Here is a 24353-nt window from a genome sequence, read left to right on the forward strand (position 1 = left end):
GTCCATCTGGAGGCTCTTGGGGTTCAATTGCTGGGTGTAGGATCCATCTGGTGGCTCTTGGGGTTCAGTTGCTGGGTTTAGGATCCATCTGGTGGCTCCCAAGCTCTGGTTAATGGATCCATACTCCAGCAGAAGGCTGTAGGGTCCAGCTGGAGAATTTTGGGGTCCAGCTGGAGAATTTTGGGGTCCAGCTCCTGCCCGCAGGATCCACTTGAAGGCTGCAATGTCCATCTGGAGCCTCCTGGGGACCGGCCGCTCCTTCCATCACCCCTTAGCACCCACCTGATGGCTGCGCGCTCCTGCCGCTGCCCTTTGGCTTCCCCGGGGAGCTGCCGGTCCCGCTCCGCTCCGCTCCGCCCGGGCCGTCGGGGCCGGGCCCGGGGCTCCCCCGCCCGCCGCTCCCAGCAGCCCGCCGGGGCCGGGGGAGGAGCGGGCACGGGCGGCGGCGGCGGCGGCGGCAGCGGTGAGTGAGTGCCCGTGGGGCTCCGGGACAGCCGCGACAACCCCGCGGCCACCGGGGCCGCACCTGCCCCGGAGCATCCCCGGGGAAGGTGAATGAATTTGGGGATGGTGAATTTGGGGATGGTGAATTTGGGGATGGATGGTGAATTTGGAGATGGTGAATTTGGAGATGGTGAATTTGGGGATGCCCGGCGCGGTTGCGCTACCGGGGAGCAGCGGGATGGGAGCTCCGGGAGGAGGGAGGGAAGAAAACGAGGGGTCTCGACCCCCCCGTGGGGACAACACCGGGGTCCCCCCCATGCCCCACGGCACCCCTAAATCATCGCCCAGGCTCCGAGCCGCGATGCGAACCCCCCCAAATTCATCGCTGCGCCGAAAACGGGGGAGCTGCGGCCGCGCTCCCCCCGTTCCCGAGGGCTCCCCGGGCCGCTTCCCCGGAGCCTCTCCCGGTGCGGGGCGGGCAGCGCTTCCCGGCCGGCGGCTCGGCACCGGGAGCGCCTTCCCGTGCCATCCATCATCCCGCTGAAAGCCCGTTGACGTCAAGCCCGTCCCGTGCACGCCGGTCCCAGCGCCGGGAAAACCGGGATAGGGACCGGGAGAAGCGGGGAGGGTCTGCCCCGGGGCATCGCACCGGGCTCAGCTCGTCCCGGGGCTTCCCGGCGGCTCCAGCCCGGGATTTGTGCGTGGATTTGCCTCTTCCTTCATCCAGAGCTTCCTCCGCCTTCCGTGGGGTTTGGGGCAGGTGCTGGGGTCCGTTCTGGAGGCAAAATTGTTCAGGAAGGGACGAGGAGCAGTGAGACCCTGCCCTGGGATGGGCAGAGCTCCTGTGCTGCTCCCTCGTGCCACAACCAGGGCGACAACAAGTGGGGACAGCCCGAGGGCAGCGTGGGCATCACCCTGGCACCCCGAGGGGCTCGGGGCTGGCTGGCCACAGGGTCCCCTCTGTGCCCCAAAAGGGTCCCCAGGGCCACTATGTGGGAGCTGGCAGTGAGGGTGGCCCCCACAGGAGGTGGTGGCTGTGAGGGGCTCTGTGGTGGGCAGTGCCCATTCCAGGGGTTTGAGGGGGCTCTGTGGTGGGCAGTGCCCATTCCAGGGGTTTGATGGGGCTCTGAGGTGGGCAGTGCCCATTCCAGGGGTCTGAGGGGCTCTGAGGTGGGCAGTGCCCATTCCAGGGGTCTGAGGGGCTCTGTGGTGGGCAGTGCCCATTCCAGGGGTTTGATGGGGCTCTGTGGTGGGCAGTGCCCACCCTCAGGGGTTTGATGGGTTCTGTGATGGTCATTGCCCACTCCCAGCGTCTGGGACCCATGGGAAAGGGGCTTCCAAGGCTGAACCCCCATGTCAGGGTGCCCAGGGAGCACCCCAGGGCTGTGCTGCTTGTTTCCATTGTGAGCTGGGGGCGGGAGGCTGCGGATCCTCCGGGAGCACGGGATGGGCTTTGCTGCCAGGCACGGGAGCCTGGGGGTGTTCTTCCACCCCAGGGCAAGGGAGCACCTGCCCAAACCAGCCCTGGCTATTCCCAAACCACCCCTGGCTGCATCCCCTGGCCATTCCCAAATTATCCCTGTTTATGTCCCCTGGCTGTTCCTAAACCATCCCTGGCTGTTCCTAAACCATTCCTGCCTGATCTCCTGGCTGCTCCCAGACCATCCTTGCCTGATGCCCTGACTTCTCCCAAACCATCCCTGCTTTCATCCCCCTGGCTGCTCCTAAACTGTCCCTGCTTTCATCCCCGGCCATTTCCAAACCATCCCTGCTTTCCTCCCCCAGCCATTCCCAAACCATCTCTGGTTTCATCCCCTGGCTGCTCCCAAACCATCCCTGTGTTCATCCCCAGCCATTCCCAAACCATCCCTGGTTTCATCCCCTGGCTGCTCCCAAGCTATCCCTGGTTTAATTCCCCAGCCATTCCCAAACCATGCCTGTTTTCACTCCCAAACCATCCCTGGTTTCATTCCCAAACCATCCCTGGTTTCACTCCCAAACCATCCCTGGTTTCATCCCTGGTTTCATTCCCAAACCATCCCTGGTTCCATCCCTGTTTTCACTCCCAAACCATCCCTGGCTGATCCCCTGGCTGCTCTCAGCTCTCCTCTCCAGCCCAGTTCTCCTGTGCCCGTTTCCTCCCGCACCGACGCCTCCCCAAGGCCACTCCCGCTGTGCTCACACCTCTCTCCCTCTGTTCCATCTCCCACCTCCCTTTGTGAGGCCAGACTCCTGCCACCTCCCACACTCCAGCCTCTCGCTTTGTCCCCATTCCAGCCTTTGTGGGACAGGGACAGAGGGTGACATTGCGGCAGCTTGGCCCCAAATCCGGGGGTGAATCCCCCCCTTCCATCCACCCCTGGAGCTCAGCTCTCCGTGGGCTCCCACTGCAGCACAGCCCTTTGGGGAGCCTCACACAGATACAAAATGCAGTTTAAGGTGATGAAAATCCCTAATTTTCCTGCTGATTAAAACTGGAGCTGTGTGACAGCAGCTCTTGGCGTCCCTGTCAAGGCACTTCAAATGTTTTGTCACATCTCCACGAGCAGGGAGAGAGCCTCAGTTAGGAATTATTGGGAAGGGATTGACAGCCCCACTCCTCCTGCTGCCTGCTGGGATCAGGAGCTCCTTCCTCATCCTGGGATGCTCTGCTGGGAGCCTCTCCAGCCTCCTCATCCTTTCCACAGACAAAAAGACTCCTGGAGATGGAAGTTTCACTCCGAAAATTGGGAACTGTGCAGATTTTAGTTGTTGGGTGGTGAAGCAACACCAGAGCTTTTGGCCTTGTCTTCTCACAAGTGCTCTGGGGCACAGCACCTTGCTGGGATCATCCCGTGTCCTTCATCCCATCCTCCTGCTCTTCCAGGGATGCAGGAGCTGCTGCCACCCCCAGAGAGCCACCCCAGCTCCCCGTGCCACAGCGAGGGGCGTTTGCCGCAGGCTCTGCCCTCTCCTGGCATCGCTCCGGCTCCCAAAACTCTTCCCAAGTTTTCTTGCTGATCCCTGAAGAAGCTCGGGGATAATTGTGCAGCCTTAGCAGTTAAAAAAGCAACTTTTTCTGCAAACAAAGCTGCTCACCCCTGGCTCCTGCTGGGCTCGGGAGCCAGCTGGGATCTGTGAGATGGATGTGGCTGGGCAGGGAATGTCAGATCCAGCCAGGCTGTTGGCACATCCTGCTGCTGGATGTGGATTTGGGGATGTGGCCGGGTTTGGTGACCCATCCTGGAGCTGGTGGCTCATCCCTGGAGACCCCAGGAGCACTGGGCAGGTGCCAGCGGGCGAGGGTGGCACCTGAGGGATTTCAGGATCCAGAGCTACCGGAAGGCACAGGCATATTTGCCAATGTGGAACGGGGAGGACCAGGGCGATCTGCTGGGTGCTGCTGGAAGGAAATCAGATGTTCCCTGCTGGTAGGAGCAGCAGAAAGCCAGAGCTGAGAGCAGCCCTTCCCCTGGAGGAAGCAGCTCCATGAAATATTGATGGGATTCACACACAGCAGCCGAGCCGTGCGAGCTGCATTGCAGAGCTTGGAGCCGGAAAGGCAGCGGCAGCCGGAACGGGAAAAGCTCCTCTCCCCCTTCCCTCTGTGCCAGGCACATCAGCCCCAGCCTGGCACGGCCCCGCCAGCCCTCAGTGCCACCAGGACAAGGGGCAGGATCTGACTGGGGCCATCCCATTCCAAACCCATCCCAGGTTTCTTGCATCCCCACAGAGCTGCCCCAGTTTTTGGGGCCACGTGGCTGCAGCGTCCCACTGGCCACAGTGCCAGCTCCTGTGTGTCCCCAGCCAGGTCCTGCTCCGTCCCCAGCTGCCCGTGGTGGCCACGGCCAGCACCGAGGTGCCACCAGAGCAGATTATCCATGCTCTGGATTATCTCCAGGATGGGTTGGACCATCGGGAATGGCCGGTGCTTGCCGCAGTGCCCCCGTGGCTCTGGTGGCCAGTTGGGCTCAGTGGACGCTGGCTGTCCCCCAGCCTGGCCCTGCTGGGTGGCTTTTGCTCCTCGGATTCCTTGATGTTGCCAAGGAAACGCTGGGATTCAGCACAGATCTGATTTAACCAGGCGCGGACGTCACGCAGGGACACGGGGGACAGGGACAGCGTGGCCAGGGTGCAGCTTCTGCTGTCCTGCACCCCTTCCCCACCAGGAAGGGCTCCAGCATGGATGGCCTGGAATTCCACACCTGTCCCACCTTCCCAGTGGAAGATGGGCACAAAGTGGGAGCAGGAGGACTCTGTGTCCCACTGGTTCCCCATGGAGGATCCCACTGGATCCTCCTGGAGCTGTGGCATCCAGAGGTGGACACATCCTCTGGGAATGGGCATGGAAAGGGAATTGCCATGACCAAGGTGTGTTTGGCCACAGCAGGACTCAGGAAGATTCCCATGGGACATTTCTCCTGTGTCGCTGCTGCCTGGAGATCCCATGCTGGGTTGTGGCTCCCAGTCTGGATCCCAGTGGTGCTCCCAGCCTGGGTCCCACTGGTGCTCCCAGTCTGGATCCCAGTGGTGCTCCCAACCTGGGTCCCACTGGTGCTCCCAGTCTGGATCCCAGTGGTGCTCCCAGCCTGGATCCCACTGGTGCTCCCAGCCTGGATCCCAGTGATGCTCCCAACCTGGATCCCACTGGTGCTCCCAGCCTGGATCCCACTGGTGCTCCCAGCCTGGATCCCAGTGATGCTCCCAGCCTGGATCCCAGTGGTGCTCCCAGCCTGGATCCCAGTGGTGCTCCCAGCCTGGATCCCAGTGATGCTCCCAGCCTGGATCCCAGTGGTGCTCCCAGTCTGGATCCCAGTGATGCTCCCAGCCTGGATCCCAGTGGTGCTCCCAGCCTGGATCCCAGTGATGCTCCCAACCTGGATCCCACTGGTGCTCCCAGCCTGGATCCCAGTGATGCTCCCAGCCTGGATCCCAGTGGTGCTCCCAGCCTGGATCCCAGTGATGCTCCCAACCTGGATCCCACTGGTGCTCCCAGCCTGGATCCCACTGGTGCTCCCAGTCTGGATCCCAGTGATGCTCCCAACCTGGATCCCACTGGTGCTCCCAGCCTGGATCCCACTGGTGCTCCCAGCCTGGGTCCCAGTGGTGCTCCCAGTCTGGGTCCCACTGGTGCTCCCAGTGCACAGCCCCATCCAAACTTCCCAACTTTTCCAAGGAATGGAGCACATTTGCACCCATCCTTTAATTTTAAGCTGATGCAGCAATAACGCTGCACCTGCAGCAAATCCCAGCCAGGACAGAACTTTGCTAACCTGCCTGAGCCAGGAGAAGCTGAATTCCAGGACCTGGAGTTCCTCCCAAATTCCCAGCTCACGTGCACCCAATTATAGCCCTTGTTGGGCAATTAAAATTATACAAGCAGCTGCCTATCAAAGCTGAAGCAATTAATTAGAATGAAATACTTTTAGGGGAAATAAGCCTTGCCTTATTCCCAAATTCCTGCAGGAGCAGGTGTGTGGGAGCTGGGATGCTGCAGCTTGTCCTGGTGTGCTGTTGCCTAGACAGGGCCTTGGGGTGGCAGCTCTGGCAACCTTTTTATTCCCAAAAAAAGCTGATTTTAGGACCTACCTGTTCCAGACATGCACAGTTTTCAGTGCTTTCTTTCCAGGCTCGAGGCAGCCCCAGCCTCACAAGGACAGGAAGAACCTCCTGCCCCAGTGCCAGGGTTTTTTACAGCCCCGTTTTTCCCTTGGTGGTTTTGAGGGAGCAAACAGCTCCTAAAATCCCTCTGCCTCCTTCCCTGGCAAGGCAGCACTCCCAGCCACCCCCACCGTGCTCATTTAGCACTTTCCTCCTCCTCCTCCTCCTCCTTTCCCACCTGTGTGGGGGCACCTGCAGGGCTGTTCCCTCCTTCTCCAGAGCTTTTCCCAAGGCACCCACTTTTCCCATCAATATTTTGCCCCTCATTCCTGTTTCTGTGCCATATTTGGGGCCAGCACTGCCTCCCAGCCCCAGGCTGTCCCTTCCCACATTTGCAGCCCCCCTGGCACTGCCCAGTCACCTGCGGCCTCCTGTCCTGCCTTGAGCCCCACTTTTCCCATCCCTGCCCTCTGTAGGGATCATGGGGGGGGTCATCAGCTCCCTGAATCCCAGCCCAGGGATGCTCCCAGCCCATCCCACCCCGCTGGACCACTGTGGCCCTGCTCGGGGCTGGGAGGAGAACTGGGTCAGCCGTGTAACCATGGAGATGCTGAGGGAGATGCTGAAGCAGCGCCAGCACAGCCCCGGCTCTCCAGAACCCTGGAAAGCTTCACCCGCCCTGGCACCCTCCGGATCCGGCCGGGATGGGGCTGGGAAGCTGAGCCGAGCCTCCTCCTCCTCCTCCTCCTCCTCCTCCTCTTCCCCGGCGCAGGGCCGGTAAGACGCCTCCATCTCTTATTTTCTTTTCATATTTTTTTGGGGTGCCACCAGCGGGGAGGGGCAGAGCTCGGCCCCCGCCATCCGCACGCAACAGGGATCCCGATTTTCCTGCCGCTTGCGCTCATCCACCGGGGATGCTCCAGCCATGACACGGCTCCCGGCGCTGTCCGCGGGCTCCGTGCATCCCTCGGGCTCGCCGGGGAACTCCCCGGGGCTGCCGGTGCTCGTTGTCTCCCGCAAGGACGGAGCGCGGTGGCGGTGAGCGCTGCGGGGGCTGCGGCGCTGCCCCGGGAGCTCGGAGCGCGGTTCCCATGGAGCGGGCTGGATGCGGCGTCACGGGGATGGCTCCGAGCATCCCTGGATCGGGAGCCGGGGAATAAATACACGGAGGGCAAGGAGAAATGGTGTTCGAGGGGAAAGCTCTGCGGTTCCTGACTCCCCCCGCGCTGCCGGGAAGGGGGAGCCGGGGCAGGGACAGAGCGGGCTGAGGGGGCTGTGGTGGCATCAGGGGTGCTGTGGTGGCATCAGGGGGGCTGTGGCCAAGCCAGAGATGCTGTGACCATGCTGAGGATGCTGTGGTGGCATCAAGGGTGCTGTGGTGGCATTAAGGGTGCTGTGGTGGTACTGAGGATGCCTTGGCCATGCCGAGGGTGCTGTGGTGGTACCAAGGGTGCTGTGGCCATGCCAGAGATTCTGTGGCCGTGCTGAGGATGCTGTGGTGGCACCAAGGATGCTGTGATTGTACCAAGTATGCTGTAACTGTGCCAAGGGTGCTGTGGTGGCATCAGGGGTGCCGTGGTGGCATCAGGGGTGCTGTGGCCATGCCAGAGATGCTGTGGCTATGCTGAGGATGCTGTGGTGGCACCAAGGATGCTGTGGTGGCATCAGTGATGCTGTAGCCATGCTGAGGGCACTGTGGCCATACTGAGGATGCTGTGGTGGTGCTGAGGATGCTGTGGTGGCACCAAGGATGCTGTGGCCGTGCTGACAGCACTGTGGTAGTGCTGAGGGCACTGTGGTGATACTGAGGATGCCGTGACCATACTGAGGTTGCTGTGGCCATGCTGAGGGCACTGTGGTGGTGCTCAGGATGCTGTGGCCATGCCAAGGATGTTGTGAGGATGCTGTGGCCACACTGAGGATGCTGTGGCCACACTGAGGATGCTGTGGCCATACTGAGGGTGCTGTGGCCATACTGAGGATGCTGTGGCCACACTGAGGATGCTGTGGCCATACTGAGGGTGCTGTGGCGATACTGAGGGTGCTGTGGCCATACTGAGGATGCTGTGGCCGTGCCAAGGATGCTGTGGCCGTACCAAGGCCAGCTCAGCCGTGACAGCCACAGTCTCCAGCACTCAATCTCCAGCCCAGCTCGTATCAGCACCAGGCACCCCTGAACCCCCCACCCAGCACCCACTCTGGGCAGAAACAGATTGTGCAGGGAGATACGGGGTAAAATCACGGGCAGGGGAAAGCAAATCCTCCCTTCAGGCTGAGGAGCTGCTCGGCTTCCTTTGCAGTGGATTATCCCCGTGTGTGTTGCATTGGAAATGATCCCATTAGCGCTCTGCTCTCCTGATCTAATTTGCTCCCACCAGAGCCTGGTGCTCTCTGGGCGGCTGGAGTAGCCGGTGGGGAACAGCAGCAGGAGCCCTGTGTGCTCTCCTGGGCTGGGTTGTCACAGGGATTTCTCACCTGGAGCGTGGAGGGGCCTGGGCTGGGCCTGGCTGAGCCCTCGTGCAGAGGGATTTGTGTTTGCTCAGGCACAGCCTAAGCCAGGATTGCTGGTGGGGAAACTGAGGCATGGGGAAGTGTTTGGGATCCATTCCCTGTGTCAGGTGCAGCCTAAGGGAAAACTCAGGGACTGCAGCAGGTTTGGAGCCTGAGAGTGGTGGGTGGCATTGGGAAATGCCACCCCAAAGGTCCCCAGGGCAGCAGATCAGCCCTGACCCCTCCTCGAGGAGGTGCTGGACATCAGCACGGGGCTGTGATGGGGCAGATCCAGAGCTGGGATTGCACCTGGTGCCAATGGCTCCATCCCTCTGGAGCTGGGCTCATCCAAACCGACAGCTTTATCCAAGGGCTCCATCCCTCTGGAGCTGGCATACATCCCATAGTGATGGCTTTATCCAAGGGATCCATCCCTCTGGAGCTGGGACTCATCCAAACCAATGGCTTTATCCCAGAGGATCCACCCCTCTGGAGCTGGGATACATCCCATAGTGATGGCTTTATCCCAGGGGATCCACCCCTCTGGAGCTGGGATACATCCCATAGTGATGGCTTTATCCCAGGGGATCCACCCCTCTGGAGCTGGGATACATCCCATAGTGATGGCTTTATCCAAGGGATCCATCCCTCTGGAGCTGGGGCTCATCCCACACCCATGGCTTTATCCCAGGGGATCCATCCCTCTGGAGCTGGGATACATCCCACACCCATGGCTTTATCCAAGGCCTCCATCCCTCTGGAGCTGGGGGGTCAGTGCTGAGCCCCCCAGGCACCAGGAGTGGGGGCAAGGCCGTGGGTCAATGCCTGGGCAGAGCCAGGAGGGAAAACCCCAGCCAGGAGGGAGCTAATTAATGATATTAATGGTATTAATGACTAATCACCCGCTCCGCCCTGCCATTGAAAAATCCGCGAGTTCAGCAGTGCTGGAGCTGATCCCACAGCTCCTGCCAGGTCTCATCCATGATTCCCATCAGGTCTCATCCCAGCAGAACCCCCACCCTGCCCCACTCCCCATCCCTCTCTCCTGAAAGGGAAACATTTTTCCAGGCGCTGCCTCCATCCATTATCACAAAGTGGCTTCACTTGGCCTGCAGTTAATAATTCACCTTTCCCTGGAAGATGGATGCTCCATCCTGCTGGAGTTTAAATATTCATGGCCAAGGGAAGGCAGCAGGGCCGTGTGGGAGCTCTGCCATCCACCCCTAGTGCTCCCATCCAGGGATTCCCATCCCATCACCTGGAGATGTGCAGATGTGGAGATGTTTGGAGAAGGGGGTGTGCAGGGAAAACTTGGCTGGATGTGATTTTGGGTGTCCTCAGGGATGGATGGGGCTGTACCCAAGGGACCCCTCACCCCTGGCTGGGCAGGCTGGTGGCACTCAGAGCCTTCTGCTCATCCAGGTGTCTCCTGGATGTTGGGAGTGTCTGGGTCCTGCAGGGAGCTGAGGCAGGGCTGGATGTTCACCCCAGGGTTCCTGACCCCTTCCTGTTGCTCTCATAGGTGGGGGAAAAATCTTGGAATATACTGAGATTAAAGGAACCCACAAGAATAATTCAGTCCAACCCCAGGTCCTGCACAGACACCCTAAAATCCCACCTTGGGCATCCCTGGGAGTGGTATCCAAATGCTCCTGGAGCTCTGGCATCCTTAGGAATGCTCCTGAGGGAGCCTGGGGAGTTCCCTTCCTGCTGCTCCCATGGGTGGGGGAAAAAATCTTGGGATATACTGAGATTAAAGAAACCTACAAAGATCATCCAATCCAACCCCAGGTCCTGCACAGACACCCCAAAATCCCATCCTTTGGCATCCTTTGGAATGCTCCTGAGGGAGTTCCCTTCCTGCTGCTCCCATGTGTGGGGGAAAAAATCCTTGGAATATACTGAGATTAAAGGAACCCACAAGGATCCCCCAGTCCAACCCCTGGCCCTGCACAGACACCCTAAAATCCCATCCCTGTGCATCCCTGGAGCTCTGGCAGCCTCGGGAATGCTCCTGAGGGAGCCTGGGGAGTTCCCAGCGGGAAAACATTTCCCTAATTTCCACCTCTCCGTGGGTTGTGCCACCTGAACTTCCTGGCTTTTTTAACCCTTCGATGGCACCACCCATCCCCATGGGGACAATGCCACAACCGCTGTGAACGTCCCCAACTTGTCCCCGCAGCTGATCCCGGGCAGCAGAGCCGGTGCCGGTGCCGGCGGGCGCGCTGACCATGTTCAACGGGGATGCCAGCTCCTCATCCGCCAGGAATGTGGTGCGCAGCTCCAGCATCAGCGGCGAGATGTACAGCCTGGAGAAGAGCGCGCGCGGCAGCGCCGACTCCGTCTCCGTCACCGTCACCGCCAGCAAGAAGCGACGCTCCAGCCTGGGCGCCAAGATGGTGGCCATCGTGGGGCTGTCCCAGTGGAGCAAGAGCACCCTGCAGCTCAACCAGACCGGTGAGAGGCCGCCCTGATCCTGTTCTTGGGGTTTGAGGCGGCCGCCAGGCAGGATTTGGTGGCCCGCGTGCGATGGAGGCGTCTAAAAATGGCGCCTGAGAAATGGCACCCAAAAATTACACCCCAAAAATGGCACCTAAATACCTTATATTATAAAAAGGCATATTATATAATATTTAATATATATTATATAGAATATATTGCATGTATACTATATTATATAATATATGCATATTATATATTGTATATTGTATATTATATATTGTCTATTATATATCATATATGTATAATGTAAATATATATAATATAGTATAATATGTATATAATAATTATATTATTATATAATTATAATTATATACATTATATAATTCTAACAGCTTCAATCACTCCCCAGTTAATTTTTCCCTCAATTTTAAGGCAGTTCCAGGGAGCTGCCAGGACCGGGCAAACCCTTGCGTGGGGACAGCCCTGAACGAGCAGGACAAAGCTGGCAATGCCACCACTCACACATGGTCACACAGCGGGGCCTGGGGACAGTGCCAGGGGTGGCCGCTCGTGCCACCCTCCTCCTCCTCCTGCTGCCATCTGCCACCACCAGGGACACGTGGCGGGGAGCGGGGTGGAGGAAAGGGGACATCAGGTGGTGTTGGGGCTGTGCCCACACCTGTGGCACTGCGGATTGTCCCCTCTGGCATGGGGACAGGGATTTTGGAAGCCCAGGGGACATCAGGCAGCGTTGGTGCTGTGGCATTGCAGGTTGTCCCCTCTGGTATGGGGACAGGAGAACAAAGGGATGGAGAAAGGGGACATCGGGAGGCTCTGACATCGTGGATTGCTGTCCCCTCTGGCATGGGGACAGGGGCACTGGGAGAGTGGAGAAAGGGGACATCAGGAGCGTTGTGGCTGTGGCATTGTTGGGATACTCTCCATGGGGTTGGGATTGTTTCCTCAAAGGAGGAAAGGGGAAAGGTTCCTGTCCCCTCTGGCACGGGGACTTTGGAGGCCAATGGACGGTGCCAGCTCTTGTGGGGTGAGCGGGGCAGGTCTCAGTTGCAGAGGGGACCCTCAGCCATCCAAAACTGGGACAGAGTGAGGCTGTGGCAGATGGAGTGGGGACACGGGGACATGGGGACACAGAGCCAGCCCCTGGCTCTCCTCTCCTGCCGCACCGGGGTGTGTCCGTGCAGGATCCCGTGGGGATTCACCCAGGGAACGGCGCACAACTCCCTGGAATGATGGAAACCAGGAAACCAGGAAGGCAGGGAAGGGCTGGGGGCAGGAGCTGGAGCTGATCCCGTCTCCAATTCCAGAGGGCGGCCCCAAAAAGCTGCGCAGCACCATCCGCAGGAGCACCGAGACCGGCATCGCCGTGGAGATGAGGACCAGGGTGACCCGGCAGGGCAGCCGGGAGTCCACGGACGGCAGCACCAACAGCAACAGCTCCGACGGCACGTAAGGAACGGGGCAGGCATCGGGAGGGGAGCCGGGGACCCCTCCCGGCAGAGGGGGATGCTCCATGAAAATCTTTTGCAGGTTCATCTTCCCCACCACGCGGCTGGGAGCCGAGAGCCAGTTCAGCGATTTCCTCGACGGGCTGGGGCCGGGGCAGCTCGTGGGGCGGCAGACCCTGGCGACGCCCCCGATGGGTGAGCAGGGGAGGCTCCGGAGGGAGGGAAGAGGGGAAAAGGCCGCGTGTTTATTCCAAGAGGCCGCGTGTTTCTCCCCAGGGCTCCATCCCAGCCCATCCCGGGATGCTTGGGGATGCTCTGCCCCATGCAGGGGAGCAGGGCTCAGGGCAGGGCATCCCTGGGAAGCAGCGGCTCTGCCTTTTCCCGGGGCTTCCTCGTCCCTGGGCTTCCTTTTCCAGCATCCTGGAGCCAAACCCTCCCCTCTGTCCCCTCTTTTCCCTCTGAAATCCCAAATGGGGATCAAAAGTTGCACCCCAAGTGTGAATTCCCAGCCAGCAGCAGCAGCTGGGGACACATCCCAAGGTGACCCCTGATCTGCCTGGGCTGCAGATGCTGGGAATGGCAAGAGCTGCCTGGTGTCCCCAGTCCTGTCCCCTCTGTCCCTGTGGTACTGGGAGCTGGTCCTGAGTAAATCCCAGAAGGAGCGAGGTTCAGGGAAGTTCAGGGAAGGGAAGGGCAAAGGGGAAGGGAAAGGAGAAAGGAAAAAGGGAAAGGGAAAGGGGAAATGGAAATGGGAAAGGGAAAGGGGAAGGGGAAGGGAAAGGGAAAAGGGAAAAGGGAAATGGGAAAGGGGAAATGGGAAATGGGAAAGGGAGAGGTGTGGTTGGACCCCTCAGAATTCCTGCCCCCTGATCCCTCCTGTCCCAGCCTCTCGTTTTCCTGGGGATCACCTGGCCCGGGAAAATCCCAGCCTTATTCCCACCATGAGGGATAAAATGCCAGTGACAGGGATGGAGCTGATGGGGAGGGAGGAGGGGCTCCCACCCAGATCTCTGCAAGCTCCTTCCCATCCACTGAGCCCCCAATTCCCAGCAAACCAGGCATCCAGTGGGACTCCGTGTGTGCAGATGGCCTCTTTGGGATCTGCTCTGTTCCCAGTGGTGATGGGGACACGGGGCTGTGGCTGTCCCCAGGGGAGGGGACCATCAGGCACGGCCCTGAAGGCGTGTCCCCCCTTGCAGGCGATGTCCACGTGGGCATGGCTGACCGCAACGGGCAGCTCGAGGTGGACGTGATCCAGGCCCGGGGGCTCATCCCAAAGATGGGCTCCAAGTGCATCCCTGGTAGGTGGCTGTGGAGGGAGGGGGTGGCTGCCGTGCTGGGATCATCCCAGGATCCTGCTCCACGTCCCTGCTTGTCCCTGTCTCCCACGGCAGCCACCTATGTGAAGGTTTACCTGCTGGAGAACGGCGTCTGCCTGGCCAAGAAGAAGACCAAGGTGGTGAAGAAAACCTGTGACCCCTCGTACCAGCAGCCCCTGCTCTTCGAGGAGAGTCCCCAGGGCAAAGTCCTGCAGGTAGGCAGGGACACCTTCCCCTGTCCCAGGTGGCTCTGAGCCCCATCCAGCCTTTCCTTGGACACTGCCAGGGATGGGAAAGGGAAAGGGAAAGGGAAAGGGAAATGGGAAAGGGAAATGGGAAAGGCTGTCCAGGGATGGGACAGCCGCAGCTTCTGTGGGCTGCGATGCCCTCCTTGGAGCTGGGACCTTCTCCTTGAGGTCTGGGTGCCCTTCTTGGGGTCTGGAATGCCCTGCCTGGGGTTGGGATGTTCTCCTTGAGGTCTGGAATGTTCTCCTCAAGGTCTGGGATGCCTTGCTTAGGGTTGGGATGTTCTCCTTGAGGTCTGGAATGACCTCTTTGGGATCTGGAATGCCCTCCTTGAGGTCTGGGATGTTCTCCTCAAAGTCTGGAATGCCTCGCTTAAGGTTGGGATGCTCTCCTTGGGGCTGGGATGTTCTCCTTGAGGTCTGGAGTGATCTCCTTGAGGTTGGGATGCTCTCCTTGGGGTTGGGATGTTCTTCTTGAGGTCCAGGATGTTTTCCTGGAGGTCTGGAATGCCCTGCTTGGGGTTGGGATTGTTTCCTCAAGTTTGGGATGTTTTCCTCAGGGCTGGGATGCTCTCCTCGAGGTTGGGGTGCCCTCTTTGGGATCTGGGATGCCCCGTGCCAGGAGCTCCCGACCCTCACAGGGTGAGAGGAGCAATTCCAGGGATCCCCAGAGCCCTTCCTGCTGTCCCTCAGACCTTCCCCAGCCCGACCCCAGCAGGGATTTCCCATCTGGGCATGGATTTCCCCACAACTCCCAGCTCCATCACCCGTTCCCTGCCCGCAGGTGATCGTCTGGGGCGATTACGGGCGCATGGACCACAAGTGCTTCATGGGGATGGCCCAGATCATCCTGGAGGAGCTGGATCTCTCCAGCGCCGTCTCGGGCTGGTACAAACTCTTCCCAACCTCCTCCCTGGCCGACTCCAGCATCGGACCCCTGACCCGCCGCCTCTCCCAGTCCTCCCTGGAGAGCTCCACCAGCCCCTCCTGCCCGTAGAGGCTGGGATGGGCAAGGAGACATCCAAGGAGACCTTGCAGAACTGGTCATGGAGAGCTGTAAATATCCTTCTTTTTATTTTATTTTTTTTCCCCTTTTTTTTTTTAATTAATTTTCAATCTCCTTCCCCCACGAAAAAATCTGCCCTGGACGCCCTCCCTGGGAAGGGAGAGGGAGCAAGGACTGGGTGTGAGGCAGGGGGGAAGGAGAGGTGAAAATTCCCCCCGAGGGCTGCGACTGCCACCGAGCCCAGACTGTTCCCAGACCTCGTCCTGGGAGCTCCCAGCTCTCCCCCAACCCTGCTGGGAGCAGCCCAGCCTGGCTGAGGACGAGGTTCCTTTTTCCTGCCTCGGGGTTGGGATGGTTTCCTCAAGTTTGGGATGCTCTCCTCGAGGTTGGGAATGGCCTCTTTGGGATCTGGAATGCCCTCCCTGAGGTCTCCCTTTCCCTGCCTCCCAGGAAAAGGTGGCTTTCCGAGGGGAAAAACCCCACCGAACTCAGAACAGATCCAACTCAGCACTATTTTTTTGTTTTCTAAGGAATGTAGCATCTTCTCTTATGTAGCTTTGCCACGTGCTAACAACACATTCACTGCAATACCCAAGAGAACTCCGGATGGACCGGGAACATCTGCCAGTCTCATCCCGTTTGGTCGCTTTCCCAGCACTTTTGGTGGCCATTTCCCTGCCTTTTTTTTTTTTTTTAATTTTTTTTTCCCCCAATTTTTGGGTTTTTTTTGGGTTTTTCCCGGGAGCATGTAGCCTGTGACCATTGCCAAAGCAAGAGGGGACAGGGAAAGGGGCGCTGGGCTCCCCTTGGTGTCCACTGGGCTTCTCCTCGTGTCCGGCCAAAACCAGACCCAAAGGACAAACTCTGGGAATGCCTCGTGGGAGGAGGGAGAAGGCGACACAACGGAGCAGGAACACCAGGATCCTGGTGGATCGGCTGCCTCCCAGCCCCCTCCTTCCCAGCTGGAGGGCTGGCACGTTCTCCTCGAGGTCTGGAATGCTCTCCTTGGAGCTGGGATGTTCTCCTCGAGGTCTGGAATGCTCTCCTTGGAGCTGGGATGTCCTCCTCAAGGTCTAGAATGTCCTCCTTGGAGCTGAGATGTTCTCCATGGAGCCGGAATGTTCTCCCTGGAGCTGGGATGTCCTCCTTGAGGCCTGGAACGCTCTCCTCGGATCTCGGATGCCCTCCTTGAGGTCTGGCTGTCCCTCCTTGGGGTCTGGGAAACCCCTGCTCGGGGTTGGGATGCTTTCCTCGAGGTCTGGAATGCTCTCCTCGAGGCTGGCATTCCCTCCTCAGGGGCCGGGATGCCCCTTCTTGGGGTCTGGAATAGCCTCCTTGGAGTAGGATGCCGTGCTTAAAGGCTGGGATTCCCTCCTCAGGGGTTGGGATACCCTCCCTGAGGGCTGGGATGACCTTCCCAGGATCTTGGATCCCCTCCTGGAGATGCCCTCCTTGGAGCTGGGATCTCCTCCTCCGCCTCCTCCAGACCAGGCTGTCCTCCTCAAGCTGTGGGATTCCCTTCCCAAGCTGTGGGATTCCCTTCCCAAGCTCTGGGATTCCCTTCCCAAGCTGTGGGATTCCCTTCCCAAGCTCTGGGATTCCCTTCCCAAGCTCTGGGATTCCTTTCCCGGGCTCTGGGATTCCCTTCTCAAGCTCTGGGATTCCCTTCCCAAGCTCTGGGATTCCCTTCCTGGGCTCTGGGATTTCCTTCCCAAGTTCTGGGACTCCCAAGCTCCGGGATTCCCAAGTTCTGAGATTCCCAGGTCCTGGGATTCCCTTCCCGGGCTCCAGCACGCTCCCCTCGAGATCTGGGACATCCTTGGGGTTGGGACACCCTTCTGGAGATCTGGGATGCCCTCCTGGATATTTGAATTCCAAGCAGGAGCGGAATCCGAGCCTGGTTCTCTCCAGGGGGACATCTCAAGAGCAGCTCTGGAATTCGGGGGGCAGACGGAGGAGCTCCTTAGCGGGGTGAGCGTTTTTGGGGGGGTTTTTTTTGTTCGTTTTGTTTGTTTTTTCCAAGCAGCATTTTGGTTCCCTCCGATGGGATCCAGTTCTTGTAGCAAACCCGGGAATTAACGGAAGCTTTTTTTGAAGGTGCCTATTGAAATTTGCTGAAATTACTCAGGGGAGACACCACTAGAAACTCTTGGTTTCTTCATCAAATATTCCTAAATCCAATGACTGTCCTGAAGGATCAGTTCCCAAGAGAGAAGGAACAAAATCCCGACAACACCAAAAGTTGAGGAGACTGGAAGAGGACAAGAGGTTCATGGGGAATTTCACGGGGCTGGCTCTGACCTTCAGTCTTCACCACAAAGCACCCCACAGCAAGGCTGGGGGTTTTTATAGGATTATTTCTTGGCAAAACGCAGAATTCCACGATGCACAGAGCACAACAAACCCACCTGGGCTTCTCCTGGTGGCGCCGGGAATGAAGAACCAGCTCAGCCACAGCAGAACAAACCCAAACCCGAAGGAAAAGACTGTTGGGATGAAGCTGTTCCCTCCACAAACCCAGCCCCAAACCTGGGGTCCATAAAACCAAACGTGGGAGTCCTCAACCCCAACGCTGGGGTCCGCAAGTCCAAATCTGGGGGATTGTACATCCAGTCCCAGGGGTCCACAAACCCAAACCTGAGGGTTCACAAATCCAAGCCTTGAGGTCCACGACCCCAATTCTGGGGTGGCGTAACCCCAAATCTGGGGGCTCAAAACCCCAAACTTGGTGTCCCACAACCTCAAATCTGGGGTTCCACCCACCCAAATCTGGAGGTCCACAACCCCAAACTTGGGGGTTCACAAATCCGGATCTGGGCAATCATAAATCCAAACTTGAGGGTTCACAAATCTAAACCTTGGGGTCCACAAGCCCCAAACCAGGGGCTCCGCCAACCCAAACCTGGGGTTCCATAACCCCAAAGTTCCACAACCCCAAATCTTGGGGTCCACAAGCCCCAAACCAGGGGCTCCGCCAACCCAAACCTGGGGTTCCATAACCCCAAAGTTCCACAACCCCAAATCTTGGGGTCCACAAATCCCCAAACCAGGGGCTCCGCCAACCCAAACCTGGGGTTCCATAACCCCAAAGTTCCACAACCCCAAATCTTGGGGTCCACAAATCCCCAAACTTGGGGGTCTACAAACCAGATCTGCAGGTCTACAAATAAATCCCCAAACTCTGGGGCCTCAAACCCACACTTGGGGTTCCACAGCCCCAAACCCGTGGCCAGCGGGACTCTGTGCTGTGGCCAATCCACCCGGCGCTGCCACAGCTTTGGTGCCATCGTGAAGGGGACTCGGAGCTGCTTCTGTGACTTTGCCAACTCCAAACCACCCAGAAGGGAATTGTCTGGATCCTGCTGAGCTGGGATGGGGAAAAGTTCATCCTTTCCCCCCCGTGAAGGATGAAGGATGAAATCCTCCTCAGAGGAGGAGCGTGGGCTGCGATTCCCGGATGGAGATCTCTGGGAATGTGGGAGATCCTGGATCTCTGGTGGTTTGGGGAATAAACTCAGCGCCCTGAGCACTGAGACAGGAGCAGACAACGGCTTGGACTCAATGTTCCCTCCTGAGCACGGAGCAATTCCATGAGGCCAGCATGGAATCACGGCAAGCAGAATTCCAAGAGGCTCAACCTGCGCCAGATTTTTGACTCTCCACGAGGGAAAGCGTCCCAAAATGAGAAGCTTTCTGCTCCTCCAAGCTGCTGCTCTTCCCTCTGGCTTCACCAACTCGATTCTAATGGGAAAAACTTCAGCTCTGCCGCGGTGGGATCATCCCGGGCACGGAGCAGGAGCGTGGGCAGAGCAGGGAGCTGAGCAGGGACCTTGTGCTGCTGGCGTGGGCACAGCTTCCCACCCCCCTCCGCATTCCCGCATTCCCTGCTCCGTCCCGGCTGCCAGGAACATCCCAGGAACATCCCACGGCCCTGCCTGACGGGAGCAGGGGCGGGGGAATCAGCAGAGCGCGGCCACCGGGGCCAGCACGGGCTTCGCTGGCTTTCTGCTGGAAAAATCACGGTGAAAATCCACATGGGAATGAGGAGAACCCAAAGATTTTCGTGAGGATGAGCTGGGGATGACTTGAGGGAGCCACCGTGCACTCCCCAGGGCCAGCACAAGCATCCCTGGCTTTCTGCAGTGAAATTCCACCTGGGAGTGAGGAAAACCCAAAGGTTTTGGCTTGTGAGGATGAGTTGGGGGAGCCACCATGTGTTCCCCAGGGCCAGCACAAGCATCCCTGGCTTTCTGCTGGAAAAATCCCAGTGAAATTCCGCCTGGGAGTGAGGAAAACCCAAAGGTTTTGGCTCGTGAGTTGGGGGTGACAAGGACAAAGTGCAGCCCTCCATGGGAGAGGTTCCTCCTGCTCCTGGAGAAGTGGGAATGCCATGAAATGACACCAAAATCCAGGAAAACGTTCCCTCCTTCCCTTCCATTCCCCCAGGAGCTGCCGCTCGCCTCCCAGCAGGAATGACCCACCTCAAACTGGAGTGGGAAACCCAAACCGGGGCAGAAGCCAGGACTGGGCCACGCTGGGGTTGCAACATCAGCTTCTCGTTTCTCAAGCCCCAGGAGCTCGTGTCAGATGTTTTCCTTCCTCAAACAAGGAGAAAAACACGGCCAAGACGCCCAGAAATCCCAAACTGAGCCCCGTGCCAGCTCCTGAGGAAGGGAACCCCATCCCAGGATGAATTCCTGCACTCCAAGATGGGACTTTGGTTGTTTTTCTGGGGGAATATTTTCTCAGAAAGGGCATTTTTTGATGTGCAATTTGATTTTGCAAAATTCCCTGGAAGGAATTTTGGGTTTGATGGTTTTCTCTGTTTTCTATCGAGAAAAGAAATCCGAATCACTGGATTTGCCAGAGATTTTTTTTTTTTCCTAGAAAGAGGAATTAATATGGAATTACATCAGTTTTGCAGCACATTTCACACCCAGCCCCCAGCAGAGAGGAGCAGCCCCCACCTGACACTGCCAGAACTGAAATCCAAACCCCCAGCTGGGATCACGAGGATGGACTTGACAAAAAAACCCAAAAAAACCTTGGAATGATGCTGGAACATCCCCTGGAAGCTGACAAAACTCACACAAAGCACAGAGAACACTCCGAGATTCCAGGCCTGAGTTATCCCTGGTCTGGAACGGACCAGATTTGCCAAAGTCCAGGGAAAATTTCCAAGAAATTGGGATCAGCCAGAATGCAGCTGCTGTTTCATCACCATCAGGGCGCGCTGAAAAACCTGGGAGAGGAGGTTTGGGTGGGAGTTTTCCCAAAATCCAGTGGAATCCAGCACCAATTCCCTGAATCCACTGCCACAGAGCACCAGAAAGGGGAGGGAGGAAAAATCCTCTCCACCTTTCCCAGCTCTGCCAACCTTTCCTCCAGGAGCTCCCAGCTCCTGCTTCCACCCAGACCAGGAATTCCTCAGGAATGGGATCAGAATTCCCTTGGCTGACAGGGAATCTCTTCTGTTCACTGCCTGACGCCACAGCTTGGGAAATCCAGCCTGGATTCCACCATTCCCACCTGGACTCACAAATCCCACCCAGCAGGGCAGGAAGGATTTTTTTCCCTCCCACGAAAAACTGCACCAGGGATGTTTTTCCAGGTGGAAAGTGTTTTTTTCCAGTTGACTTTCTGGATGGATGGGGAAATGCCTGGATGTGGGAACCTCTGGATTGGTTTGGAAAATACCAGAATTGTGCAGATCAAGGACCAGCGGGCTGAACCCAACCTGGATGTGTTTTTCCTCGTGGATGGGAAGAGCCCTCCCTGCTTTCCCTGGGGATTTCATGGCTGCAGATGGATCTGGAGAATTCCCAGCAGGGTTTGCATCCTGCTGTGCCAAGGCCTTTCCCAGTGTTCCAGCTGGAAATCTTCCCTCTGCTCCACAGGTCCCAGGCTGGTTTGGGTGGGAAAGACTTTAAAATCCATCAAATTCCAGCCCCTCAGAGGCTGCTCCAAGCCCCATCCTGGGACACTTCCATGGACAGGCCAGGATTTTTTTTTTTCATGGAGAAACCCCCTCCCAATCCTTGGCTGGTTGGTTAAAGGTATGAAAATCACTTTTAGGAGTTGAAAAGCTGCAGGAAAGACTTTTTAGGGAAAAAAAAAAAAAAAAAAAAAGAAGAAAAAGCATCCCAAACAACAGGGTTGGAATTTTGGGGGTCACTCCGTGACCGGGTGGGAGAATCAAACCCGCTCACCTGAGGAAGATTTTGGGTTGAAAAAGACACAGAAAAGTGTCCAAGTGTTGGTCTGGGTGACTGAGGAACCTCCACGTTGTGGGACCCCTGAGCATCCCTCAGGAACACCGGGATGGACTCCAGGGATGCAGGAGATCCCAGTGCTCCCCCAGGGCCTGGAGCTCCGGTTGTTGCTATACCTCATCCTTTCCTTTTCCTTGGATCCTTCCCTTTTCCCACTTTTTCCATTCCTTTAGGACCCAGAGCTTGTGCACTCGGCCACATCCAGGGTTTTTATTTTTGTTTTGGTTTTTGTTTTGGTTTGGTTTTTTTTTGTTGTTGTTTCTGTTTCCCTGTGGAATGAAAAGCAATCCATGATTGGGGTGGGCAACTCCCAGCCCTGCTCCCTTTGGGATTTGAGCCCAGGGCAAGGGAATCCCGGGGCTGGAGGGATGATCCAGAGGGATCCCTGTGCCCCTTCTCCACCTTCCCTGTCCAGCAGCCCCTCCAGGGCTGCCCTGAGCCCCCCAAAACCTTCCCAGGGGTGGGCGAGGGGCTCGACTCCAAAATCCAGCGCTGCTCCCGCCCCTGGGAGGGGCACAAAGCTCTGTCCAAAGCCCTGGGAGGGGCACAAATCCCTCTCCAAAGCATTTGGAAGGGCACAAATCCCTCTCCAAAGCCCTTTGAAGGGCACAAATCCTTTTCCAAAGCCCTTGGAGGGGCACAAATCCCTTTCCAAATCCCTTGGAAGGGGCAGAAATCCTTTTCCAAAGCCCTTGGAAGGGCACAAAGCCCTTGGAGGGGCACAAATTCCTCTCCAAAGCATTTGGAAGGGGCACAAATCCCTCTCCAAAGGCCTTGGATGGGCACAAATCCCTCTCCAAATCCTTTTCCAGAGCCCTTGGAAGGGCACAAATCCTTTTCCAGAGCCCTTGGAGGGGCACAAATCCCTTTCCAAAGCATTTGGAAGGGCACAAATCCCTTTCCAAAGCATTTGGAAGGGCACAAATCCCTCTCCAAAGCCCTTTGAAGGGCACAAATCCTTTTCCAAATCCCTCTCCAAAGCCCTTGGAAGGGCACAAATCCTTTTCCAAAGCCCTTGGAGGGGCACAAATCCCTTTCCAAATCCCTTGGAAGGGGCAGAAATCCTTTTCCAAAGCCCTTGGAAGGGCACAAATCCTTTTCCAGAGCCCTTGGAGGGGCACAAATCCCTTTCCAAAGCATTTGGAATGGCACAAATCCCTTTCCAAAGCATTTGGAAGGGCACAAATCCCTTTCCAAAGCATTTGGAAGGGCACAAATCCCTTTCCAACGCCCTTGGAAGGGCACAAATCCCTTTCCAAATCCCTCTCCAAAGCCCTTGGAAGGGCACAAATCCCTTTCCAAAGCCCTTTGAAGGGCACAAATCCTTTTCCAAAGCCCTTGGAAGGGGCAGAAATCCTTTTCCAAAGCCCTTGGAAGGGCACAAAGCCCTTGGGGGGGCACAAATTCCTCTCCAAAGCATTTGGAAGGGGCACAAATCCCTCTCCAAAGGCCTTGGATGGGCACAAATCCCTCTCCAAAGCATTTTCCAACGCCCTTTGAAGGGCACAAATCCCTTTCCAAAGCATTTGGAAGGGCACAAATCCCTTTCCAAAGCCCTTGGAAGGGCACAAATCCTTTTCCAGAGCCCTTGGAAGGGCACAAATCCCTTTCCAAATCCCTCTCCAAAGCCCTTGGAAGGGCACAAATCCCACCCCAGGGAATTTCCCAAAGGAATTCCCGGTCCCAAGGGGGAGCCCCTGAATGTTCAGAGCACTTTGAAGTTGGTGGCCTTGTTTTCTTAAAGGGCTTTGATCTTTTCACGAAAAGAGAGAATCTTCCCCATCCCATCATCATCCTCCTCCTCTTCCTCCTCCTCCCCAGCTCGGAATTCACCCCTGGAATGTTCAGGATGATCCAGGACTCTGGAATCTGTCATTAATCCCTCAAGTTTACACCAAAAAAAGGGGAAAAGAAAGTTGGGAATTTCTCCTGGAATTCAGGTTGGCAGCAGCACCAGGGAAATCAAAGCAAAGGGGAAAAACCCCGATGGGCTTTTGGGAGTGGGCAAAGTGGAGTTTGGGAATGTTTATCCCATGCAAAAATTCTGGATTTCCATTCCAAATGGAGGGATTTTATCCAGAATAAGGAAACTTTCAACCCAGATTCCCCCTAAAAGGTTTGAGGGGGAAAAAAATGGTGGAATTTCAGGCTGGTTTGGATCCATTGAAAATAAAATAAAAAGGGAATAAAAGGGTGGGAATGATGAGGGATTAAAGGCAAGGAGATGCTCCCAGAGCTCTGCCAGAAATTCCAAACCCTTGGAAGCCGAGGCTGAAAGGAGGGACAGGGGTGAAAAGTGCAAAACCCCACAAGGATTTGAAAATTCTTCACATTTTAGCCTCAAATCCCCCAAAATTTGCATGGAAAGGGATCACCAGGAAAGGGGGGGAAGCGTCAGAGCTTAATTAACCACGAGTTAATTGGCACTGAATGAGAAGGTGGCAGCTGAGGGGGGAGGGAGAGCCAGGGGAGGATTTCCCTTGGATATTTCAGGGTTTTCTGGGATGGGAGCAGATTTTAGGATTTCTGGGAGCATCATTTAACAATTTATGCTAAAATGGGTTTAATGACAGATTCCTCCCATTCCACAACCCCACCCTCCCCAAAAATCACCGGGCAGGGGGGACCTGGAGCATCCTTGGAGCCCCAGCCCCACATCCAAGAGCAGGGGACGGGTTTGGGATGGCGACAGAAAAGTGGGAATATTTCCAAAAACGAGCAAATGGAATTTTCTACCTGTGTCCTGTCCCGTTTTCTATGTGCGTGTGTGGTCCTTTCTTAAATGTCAAACTCTTGTATTTTTGTGGTTTCTATCTGCGGGACTGACGGCTCCGAGGGCGCACGTTGTTTTGTAAAATATTCCTGACATTTTCCTCCCCCCCCAAAAAAAAAAACTACACAAAAAAAAAGAGGGAGGAAAAGCTGAATTATTCACCTTTTAATTGGCTTTGCATGTACAGTATTGGGGCAGCAAGTGGAGATGATTAAAGCCAGCTTGAAAACTTTTTGCTTGTGCTTGGGTTGAGTTTTTTTTCCCCCAAAAAATAATAATAAAAAATAAAAATCTCACAATCCCTCGTGGATGCTCT

The 24353-nt window shown here is 56.9% G+C and overlaps 1 protein-coding gene across 3 annotated transcripts; it reads left to right on the forward strand.

Moving 5' to 3' along the window:
• The first annotated feature begins 430 nt into the window (after positions 1-430).
• RIMS3 (regulating synaptic membrane exocytosis 3) lies at positions 431-24269 on the forward strand. 3 transcript variants are annotated; one of them, XM_066564802.1, is made up of 7 exons: positions 431-463; positions 10697-10971; positions 12282-12423; positions 12505-12617; positions 13622-13723; positions 13817-13956; positions 14771-24269. In XM_066564802.1, the coding sequence occupies exons 2-7, from the start codon at positions 10746-10748 to the stop codon at positions 14981-14983; spliced, it is 936 nt and encodes a 311-aa protein (XP_066420899.1). In that variant the 5' UTR covers positions 431-463; positions 10697-10745; the 3' UTR covers positions 14984-24269. The 3 variants fall into 3 exon arrangements, with proteins under 3 accessions (XP_066420899.1, XP_066420898.1, XP_066420900.1); XM_066564801.1 differs by lacking the exon at positions 431-463 and adding an exon at positions 6689-6801; XM_066564803.1 differs by lacking the exon at positions 431-463 and adding an exon at positions 7012-7062.
• The last annotated feature ends 84 nt before the right edge of the window (positions 24270-24353 follow it).

This window comes from Molothrus aeneus, chromosome 23, assembly GCF_037042795.1.
Source record: "Molothrus aeneus isolate 106 chromosome 23, BPBGC_Maene_1.0, whole genome shotgun sequence".
NCBI classification, from domain to species: Eukaryota; Metazoa; Chordata; class Aves; order Passeriformes; family Icteridae; genus Molothrus; species Molothrus aeneus.